This window comes from Alnus glutinosa, chromosome 11 (genome assembly GCF_958979055.1).
Source record: "Alnus glutinosa chromosome 11, dhAlnGlut1.1, whole genome shotgun sequence".
In the NCBI taxonomy this organism is placed as follows: domain Eukaryota; kingdom Viridiplantae; phylum Streptophyta; class Magnoliopsida; order Fagales; family Betulaceae; genus Alnus; species Alnus glutinosa.
This window is the reverse complement of record NC_084896.1, coordinates 7,255,841-7,266,113: the sequence shown is the minus strand read 5'-3', so window position 1 is coordinate 7,266,113 and position 10,273 is coordinate 7,255,841. Positions and strand designations below refer to the sequence as shown.

The 10,273-nt window shown below is 33.5% G+C and overlaps 2 protein-coding genes across 2 annotated transcripts; both read right to left on the bottom strand.

The window, feature by feature from the left end:
- Window positions 1-2,928: 2,928 nt before the first annotated feature.
- On the bottom strand, window positions 2,929-3,935 carry LOC133882103 (germin-like protein subfamily 1 member 11). The gene is made up of 2 exons (XM_062321205.1): window positions 3,741-3,935; window positions 2,929-3,601 (listed from the first exon to the last, which is right to left on the bottom strand). The coding sequence occupies exons 1-2, from the start codon at window positions 3,868-3,870 to the stop codon at window positions 3,066-3,068; spliced, it is 666 nt and encodes a 221-aa protein (XP_062177189.1). The 5' UTR covers window positions 3,871-3,935; the 3' UTR covers window positions 2,929-3,065.
- A 2,878-nt stretch (window positions 3,936-6,813) lies between these two features.
- On the bottom strand, window positions 6,814-9,023 carry LOC133881058 (zinc finger BED domain-containing protein RICESLEEPER 1-like). The gene is made up of 2 exons (XM_062320022.1): window positions 6,978-9,023; window positions 6,814-6,864 (listed from the first exon to the last, which is right to left on the bottom strand). The coding sequence occupies exons 1-2, from the start codon at window positions 9,021-9,023 to the stop codon at window positions 6,814-6,816; spliced, it is 2,097 nt and encodes a 698-aa protein (XP_062176006.1).
- Window positions 9,024-10,273: the final 1,250 nt, after the last annotated feature.

Here is a 10,273-nt window from a genome sequence, read left to right as displayed (position 1 = left end):
ATCCTATAAGTTATCGCATCAAGATCCTTGCTATCTTCAATAGTAGTGACTTTTATTCTGAAACGCTCGAGCAAAGATCTTAGTATCATTTTAATGAGTTTTGCATCCGAGATCTTTTTCCCGAGACTCCCAATGGAATTTCTCAAGTCGTTGATCTTTGTGTAAAACTCACTGAAAGGTGCATGCTCTTACATCTTTATTCCTTCAAACTGAAAAACTAACATTTGAAGCTTGGCAGATTTTACAATTTTTGTGCCTTCATATGTAGTTTCCAAAATTGTCCATGCTTCTTGAGCAGTTTCACATTGTGAAACTGGTTAGAATTCAGATGGTGAAAGAGCTTGACAAAGAGAATTTAAGGCTTTATCATTCGAAAGACGAGTACGTGTTTCAACGGTTGTCCATTCAACCACTGCTGTAGTCGGTGGGGTCCACCCAGCCTCAACAATATGCTAAACGTCTATTGATTTTAAAAAGAATCTCATTTTCGCTTTTCAAGAACTATAATTTGTGCCATATTAGGTAGGAACGAAATTAAGATTAAGAGACTTGATATAAAAATAAATATGAGTCTAGGATCCACTCAGGCATTTAATCCAAAAACGAGTGAACCTGCTCTGATGCCAATTGAAAAATAAATATGACTCCTAATGTATGTGTGTGTGTGTGATCACAACCAAACATGCAACCAAAATATGCAAAGCAGTAAAGCAATTAACACTGATATTTTGGTTACGAAGTGGAAACTCTTTAGACAAAGTGAAAAATCACTCCGGGACAACCAAACCCGAAAAATCCACTATTCAGAAGAAAAAGCTAGTTACAAAGAATTCGTACTCACATAACCTAATGTAGTAGTTATACTTTTAACTCTAACACGTACCTATAAGTGAACGCCTCCCAACCAGACTGCCTGTCTAAAGGGTATTTCAATAGACTCCTTTACTTTAGGGCTCCTCCCTAAGCTAGACTTCAATGGTACGTTGATCAAATCACACAAATACTCCAAGAAAGCTAGCATATCTAACAATCTGCCTAAATACCCGTTCTTAGTACAATAGAATTCTATACATATTTCTTACAAATAAGCAACCTAGAAGCCCCTTTAAATAGGCTTAAGAAAACCTAGTTCTACTCAAACTCGAATTTCACAGGCGGTGTCTGAACCTGGCCTCTGACGTCCAGACCTGCAACTTAAAACTTCGAGTAATCACCGAAGCGCGTCCAGTCTTGCAAGACTAGCGTCCAGACGGTTGTATAAACTACATCCACAGTCCACAGTCTTCGCATTAGCGTCTGGACCTTCTTGTAGACTTTTGCTCTCTGTGGCTTGCATTTCCTGTGCCGTTTGGATCTTCATAGGACTTTTGCCCTTGGGGGCTCTCGTCCAAACGGGCTACAGGGAAAACCGACTTTCTGAGCTGTAAAGTCTCCATAATATTTCTTTGAACAAGAACTTGTCTTCTTTAGAGGTATTATGTGCATATTCATGTCTTGATCAGTCCATTATATATTGGAATTAATATTCTAGAATATTCTTTTGGAAGATTCTAGAAATACAGTCTCCCTGTTATAGCAATCCTTGATATGGAAGTGTTTTTGTCAACCATAATGTAGCCAATAACAATAAACCAACATTCGGGATACAATGACAGAAGTCTATTGCGACTGTTGTAGGTGTTGGACTAGTGGATAGTCTGTATTTTGAGTAGATATTTTATATGTATGGCTCGCATCGTATGTGACACGAATTTTGTACAACCATTCTTTTGCGCAACTAATATTTTAATTAAGCTTTAAACAGATAGACAATGTATTGGCTCTGTTGATATATCTACACTTGTTCGTCTATGAGATTTAATTCCCACTGCATAGTTGTTATACTACGATATATCAGGTACATGTGACGGGATGTGTACTATGAGTTGGTAATAATCGCTATCGTGTTTGGGATTGCGATTTCGTAGACAATAAGTGCGATTTTAAACCAAATCGCAGAACATAAATCGTTTGCGAACTGCATTTTTAAAAATTTGCGATTTGAAAACGCAGAAAATATGTTTTTTTAAATCGCAGGTAAGATGGTGCTTTTTTGAAAACGCAGAATTTTAAAGGCTAATTTGCGATTTTAAATGCAAAACTGCGATTTTGCCAAAAGCTTAACTGCGTGTTTAAAAATTACTTTTTTCAAATCGCACATTTTAAAATCGTGATTTTAAATCGTACTTTTTGAAATCACAAACCCAAACGGACCCTAACAAATAAAAAGGTTAGCCGAAACAGATCGAGAAGGAAAAATATTTTTCATATAAAATTTGGAGAATTTATTAGCAAGATAATAGGAACCAATATTTGAAATTACAAAACCAGCAGTACCATTTCATACTCCAACATGATCCTTGACATAATTTTCATGATGAATAGCCACTACACTATAGAATCGAATCCCTTCATTCACGGGATATGTTTTCTACCGTTACTATATATATAAAGCTCGACTTAAGTGATAGAATTCTTTATATGTAAAATTTTTACCATCATAGATGATACTGTGAACTACAATTCAAAAATCATGGAGGACATTGTAGGTCTTCCCGAACATCTATTCAAACCTCTTTAGGCCTGATAGGTTAGCAAGTTGGTATTTTCAGATATAAAGACTAATTAATAATGTTTTTTTTTTTATTATTGATAATGCCTCAATATAACTTAGTTAGATTTAAAAGAAAATATGAGCAAAGATTTATTGTTGATTTAAAGATATATTTATTTGTTGTTTGAGTTTTATTTTTTTAAAAGAGATATCTCAAACATTGTGGATTCAAAATGTAGTTAACTTTAATGATGCACTTGTTCTAACTCCAGTATCACTCGGTGATAAAAAATAAAATAAAAAAACGAGAGAGAGACAGAGAGAGAGAGAGAGCGTATATAAGAAAGAATTTTATTTCATTGAAGTTATTGATATGTTGTTACAACAAGGGAATAATGCATGGCAAGCACCATTCGAACCATCTAATGATTCATTATTGGCAATTACAAATATTGCTATAATTATTTTTCCATTAGAACTTTTTCTGAAGATAATTAATCACATTTCTGTCTAGTTGGAAGGCTTTGGCGAGAACATCAGCATTGATCGGAGGATTAGATCCAAAGACTGCATTTGCTATGGTGATGAGCCCAGGATTCTGGCTGCTAAGACTGGCAAAGGCTACGGCATTAGTATCCCCAGCATTAAACTGGAAGTGAATGAGACCAATTGGGAAGACAAAGACATCTCCTGCGTTAAGAACTTTGGTGAAAAGACGGTTATCTGTGTTGGATGTGACAAAGCCAACTAATAGAGTACCCTCTAGGACTACAAGAATCTCGGTTCCACGAGGGTGAATGTGGGGAGGATTTAGGCCGTATGGTGCAAAGTCAATGCGAGCCAAGGATATGCCTAAAGTGTTGAGGCCTAGTATTTTGTCCACATTCAGGAGAGTGACAGTCGATCCAAGTGGATTTGATGTGTCTCTGGGACTGTTTAGTCCGGAGAAGAAGAAATCATTGGCAGAGACAAGCTTGGGGTCCTTGCAGAACTTTCCATTCACGAATACTGCATGGAGAAGGAAAAGCTTGTTATATAAAAAGAACCGAGAATAAATATATTTGTATATGTAGAGTACTAACAAGAGGGGCAGGGTAAAAAAACAAAAATACAAGATTACAGATAGATGCTTCAAATGACTTCATACCTCCATAAGCAGAATCGTTGGTTGAAACGCAGAAATCTTGAAGAGGACTGGGGTCATATGCAGAGGCAAGGGAGCATGCCAAAGCCAAGACGAGCATGGTTACCAGATACCTAGGAACGCCTTTCATCATTTTTGAGGTTATCTCCACCTTCGAGTAGGCTGTGTATTCTTGCTTAATTATTGGGTGAGGGGTGAGAAATGTTGCATTGGAAGGCACGTATTTATGGATTAGAGTCACTGAACAGGTCTACGTTTTAACTTCCACGGAGAAGAGATATTAGACTTGGCAAGTCTTCAATGGTTATCAATTTTTTATTTAATGGGGGAACAATTCTTTAACAACTACGTACGTAATGAACGCATATATATAGAACATGCATGCAGCCAAATTTGACGGTTTTTGTTAATGGAATAGTTCAGTTCTACTACTGTTGCTTTGGTCAATTCCTCATTAGTGAATTTTGCATTGATCGATGTGTATATATGGAGTTGACCCTGTCCCGGCCCTCATGATTGATCGAGAGAATGTGATGTAAAAACAAAAATGAGTTGAACACGTATCCTAGAGACAACATGTCCTCTATATGTCTCTCGTTTGACCAAATCAACATTAACGTACGTGTATTGGAACATCCCATAACTCCGTGTCTTTTGCATATCGATCTGTTGTTATTTTGATTGTTTTGTTCCAGTGATGGAGTTGAAATGAGAAACAAATTAATCATTTTCTTCTCTTGCATTGAATCGTCCCAACACAATTAGTTATGATTGCGATTTCGTATGCCCAAGTGATTCTGTATGCACTTTATCACTACATAATTAATTATGATTGTTATTATTATTGTTTTTTCTTTTGATAAAAAAGGCTACACAAAGCCGCTAATAAAAAACCACTTTTACCTGTGTTTATTTTACGGTCGCTAACGAAAAACTTGATGAAAATATCAACCGGGCTGAACGAATAAACAAAGGATTTGGCAAAAGGTTTAAGTAAAGTTCTGTAAAGCGACGACATAAATAAATGGTCGATAAGCGGAATAATCGCATATTCCACCCGGCACTACTACAATATTGACTTTTATTTTGAAACGTTTAGGCAAAGATCTTAATATCTTTTTAATGAATTTTGCATCCGAGATCTTTTTTGCGAGACTTACTATGAAATTTCTCAGGTCGTTGATCTTGGTGTAAAACTACAAAGATTGTTATATTTATGAACATAAAGATTGAAGTTTAGTAGTGGATGATTATGAAAATAAAGATTGTTAGATTTTATGAACATGAAATGATGTTGTATATGGATGCTTGAATGTGATTGAGCTATTAATGAGAAATGAAAATGAAATAAGAATGTTGAGGTAAGAATGAGTAATGGACGTTGACCGACAAGGAGGGAATTTGTTTGCGGGAGTGATGCCCCCTTGTTAGCGAGAAGCTGGGGGAGTGAGGCCCCCAGTGCCGATCGATAAAGAAGAAAGTTCCTGGTGAGAGTAATGCCCAATTGTCAACATAAGGAAGATGTAAAAAGGAAATGGATAAGAAAGAATGCATTACATGAGTATTTATGAGATTTCTATTGATGTTTATGAGATGTTTTCTTGCTTAGAGATGCTCATATGTATGTGTTTATATATATATATATATGTGTGTGTGTGTGTATCTGGGTCATATGATATAAAAGATTAGTTAAGGAAAGTCAAGAGATATTTTCTTTTATGTGTTTTAAACTCCTCTACAGTGTTTATTTCGTTGTTTATGGATTTATGTGATAAACACTACCTTTTTGGAAAATCTATTGTAGCTAATGTTATAAACTCATGGTAGAAATATATAGCGTATAAAAAATGGCCCGGTGTTAAAGTTAGTGATTATTATATTTACCGAGAGTGTTAACTCACATTTTTGCCTATGTTATTGCATTAACCCCACAATTGCATAGAAATTGTTGTTGCATGTGTTGAGGACGAAGATGATGACCAGGTGGTTGGTAGCCATGTACTTGGGCCATTATGGTTGAGGTTAGGGCTGTAAACGAGCCGATCCTGAGCGGGTATTGCCTGTCCGGGATCGGCTCGTTTAATGAATAGTGAAGCTCGAGCTCGAGCTCGAGCTCGACACGAGCTTGGAAATGTTGTGCGAGACCGACTCGTTTAAAAAATATGGTGTCCGAGCTCGAGCTCGAACTCGACAATTTTAGTCGATTTCGAGCTCGAGTACTCGGCCCGAGCTCGGCTCATTTCATAATTGAAAATTATTCACTTTAACATAAATAAAATAAAATCACGAAATTTCAAATGGTCAAATTGCACTATCAGAAATCCAGCATTTTGCATTGAGCAATTGCCAATTAATCTAGAAAGACTAAAATCAATACAATTAACAACTAAAGAAATAAAATAAAATTACTTTCAAACAATTACAATTAGAAATATAAGAAATTACAATTATGAATTACAAATTTTCAACTACAAAAATAAAATAAAATTACACTTAAAACAAATACAAACATAAATATAAGAAATTACAATTAGAACTGTAATTTGATAGGTATAATAATAATGTTTAATTCTTTTGTGTGCTCTCCGATAAAACCTGTTGTAACACACTAAAAAAAAAATTAGTTAATTTTAACTCCCTTGCATTAATTACACAAGTTTTATGTACTTGGTAAAAATGTCAAGAGAGGTTAAATAACACAAATTAATGTGCATAAATCATTAAATAAAAAAGTATTCATTACCTTAAATCTGCTCTCAAATAAAATATGGAAACTGCAACACACTAAAAAAAATTAGATTAAATTTAACTCCCTTACATTACTTACACAAGTTCTATATACTTGGTAAAAATGCCAAGAGAGGTTAAATATATCACAAGTTAATGTGCATAAATCATTAAATAATAAATCACACATTACCTTAAGTCTTCATGTCTTGATGAAAATAATATTATACAAAATTTAAACAAAATAACATAGTCCACCTATCCCACATAGTCCTCAAACCAAATATATAGTTATATAACTTACATGACAACACTTCAAAAAATAAAAAGAGGCAAAGAACACTAACAATCAAATTGCCTCTGGCAAAGTTATCTCCACCTCCCCTTCATTTTGATCATCCTAAGATTAAAAAAAAAATTAACTATATAAGTAATTAGTATTTAGTACAATATAAAAGTAAAACTAAATTAACAAACACCATTAGAATATATAAAAATAAAACAAAAACATACCCCACACTTCTTTTTAAGCCCATACAATGATCTGACCCAATCAGCCCCACATAACAACTTCTGAACTGTCTCAGTTGATAATGATGCTCGATGTGGATCAATAACCCTTCCTCCGGCACTAAATGTAGACTCTGAAGTTACAGTTGTAATCGGTGTTGACAAAATATCTTTGGCCACTTTAGACAAAACATTATACTTCAGAGTATTCGCTTTCCACCAATCCAAGGCATTAAATTCGATGTTCTTGTTAGGTATATATACACCCTCCTCAAGATACATTTCTAATTCAGATTTCATAGGTTGAAGCACAGTTTCAGCACTTTTGAGAAATGACTCCCAAATTTCCACACCACCCTCCTCATCATGAACTGCAAAGACTGAACGATTACTTGAAGAGCTTTCTTGAACTTTGCTTGCAAGATCCTGTTCCTTGAGATTTAAATTATGTTCATGAAGATACACATCATATATCTCTTTCAAAATTCTTTGAACATATTCAATATTCTTCGTAGCTTCAGCCTCTTGATAAATCTTCGGAAAGCAGAATCGTATGAACACCAACTTAAACCTCGGATCCAAAATTGCCGCAATTGCCATCAATAAATTGCACTCGCCCCAGTATTTATCAAACTTGGCTTTCATTCGATGTGCCATAGATCTAATGTAGTCATTTCCATCATCACATTTATTAATTAGAACCTCTTTCATTCGCCAAATTTCAGGAAGGAATAAATTTGATGTTGGATAGTCACTACCAGATACAATCTTGGTTACTCGATTGAAGACTCCCAAAAGTTCACAGACAGATTTAACTTTATCCCAATCTTCTTGCGATGGCACCCAAATAAATTGATGGTCGTTGTATCCATACATAGAAAATACGTCCTTAAACTCATATGCAGCAGATAACATCAAATATGTACTATTCCAACGAGTAGGAACGTCCAAAAATAGCTTCTTAGATGACAAATGCAAGTTCTTTGCAGTTTCAGTAAATTGCTTTAATCTTCCCTCTGATGCTACCAAGAATTTTATTCCATCCCTCACACAATCAACAATATCACCAATCTCACTAAGACCATCCTGAACCATCAAATTAGTTATATGTGCACAACAACGCACATGAAACAACTTGCCCCCAACCACAAGCGATTTTCTCATATTAAAAACATCTCTCAAGTGCCTTAATGCTACATCATTTGCCTTGGCATTGTCTACGGTGATTGAACAAACTTTACTCTCTATACCCCAGTCTCTAAAACATTTATGAAGTGCATCAGCAATAAGAAGTCCAGAGTGTGGAGGCGGAATATTACAAAAGTTCAACACACGCCTATTTAACCGCCATTCAGAATCTATAAAATGACATGTCACAACCATATAAGAAACCTTTTGACAAGAAGTCCACATATCAGTTGTGATGTTAACTTTGGGGACCCGATTCAATAAAGTTCTCAACTTCTTCTTCTCAAATTCATAAGTGGCAAAGCAAAGACTCTTAGCAGTAGCTCGAGAAATTTTTTTCCAATGCGGGGTACAAGCTTTCATAAACTTATTAAACAACACATGCTCCACGATTCTAAAAGGATATTCATGATACAAGATCATGTGAGCTAAGAGTTCTCTCACCTTACTTTCATCAAATTGAAAATTTGAAATAATGTCCACACCACCAGACTCCTTACAATCAACTGACAAAACCTTTTGCTTCTTCTTTGAACCAGCATACTTCAAACATGACTCCAAGTGTCTACCTAAAGTAGATGTACAACTTGATTTTGATATGGTAAATTTACTCTTACACCATTTACATTGATTTTTTTTTACACCACAGACCTCAACTTGCTCAAAATGATTCCACACAGTAGAAGTCTTCCTCCTAGGCTTTCTTTTATATACATTCTTTTCATTTGGATCCTCATTAATAGCAGTATCTTGAACCAACTCAATGGTTGCATCAACAGTAGCACTATTACTAATTTCAAGGGAATCCTCGTTCTCATACTCTTCTTCTATAGGCTCAAGTTCATGCGAATCACTCTCCATGCCTTTTAATTTTTAAATTCTATATTAGATATTGTTATGAAAAAAGAAAAAACAAGTATTCAAAACTTAAATGTAGAATTTAAGTTTACATATCATATGATTGTTCATTGTTTTTTTGTTGATTGTTAAAATAGAGAAATTCAAATCTGTACAGATTGTTCATTTTCTTTTTTAATTGCCAAGGAATTGCAATTTTTTTTCATCTTCAAGTTTTGTTATTAAAAAACTGTATAACTTATAAAATTATAGTTTTCTGCCCCTAATTTTTTTAGAAAATAGATTGTTCATTTTTTTATAAATTGCTAAGGACATTCAAATTTTTTATGTTCAAGTTTTGTAATTAAAAAACTGTCTAACTTTTAGGATTATAGTTTCTGCCCTATTTTTTTTTTAAACAAAAACAGATTGTTTATTTTTGATAAATTGCCAAGGAACTTCAAATTTTTTATGTTCAAGTTTTGTAATTAAAAAACTGTCTAACTTTTAGATTACAAAAAACTGTCTAACTTTAAAGATTATAGTTTCTGCCCTTTTTTTTTAAAAAACAAAAACAGATTGTTCATTTTCTTTTTTAATTGCCAAGGAATTGCAATTTTTTTTCATCTTCAAGTTTTGTTATTAAAAAACTGTATAACTTATAAAATTATAGTTTTCTGCCCCTAATTTTTTTAGAAAACAGATTGTTCATTTTTTTATAAATTGCTAAGGACATTCAAATTTTTTATGTTCAAGTTTTGTAATTAAAAAACTGTCTAACTTTTAGGATTATAGTTTCTGCCCTATTTTTTTTTTAAACAAAAACAGATTGTTTATTTTTGATAAATTGCCAAGGAACTTCAAATTTTTTATGTTCAAGTTTTGTAATTAAAAAACTGTCTAACTTTTAGATTACAAAAAACTGTCTAACTTTAAAGATTATAGTTTCTGCCCTTTTTTTTAAAAAAACAAAAACAGATTGTTCATTTTCTTTTTTAATTGCCAAGGAATTGCAATTTTTTTTCATCTTCAAGTTTTGTTATTAAAAAACTGTATAACTTATAAAATTATAGTTTTCTGCCCCTAATTTTTTTAGAAAACAGATTTTTCATTTTTTTATAAATTGCTAAGGACATTCAAATTTTTTATGTTCAAGTTTTGTAATTAAAAAACTGTCTAACTTTTAGGATTATAGTTTCTGCCCTATTTTTTTTTTAAACAAAAACAGATTGTTTATTTTTGATAAATTGCCAAGGAACTTCAAATTTTTTATG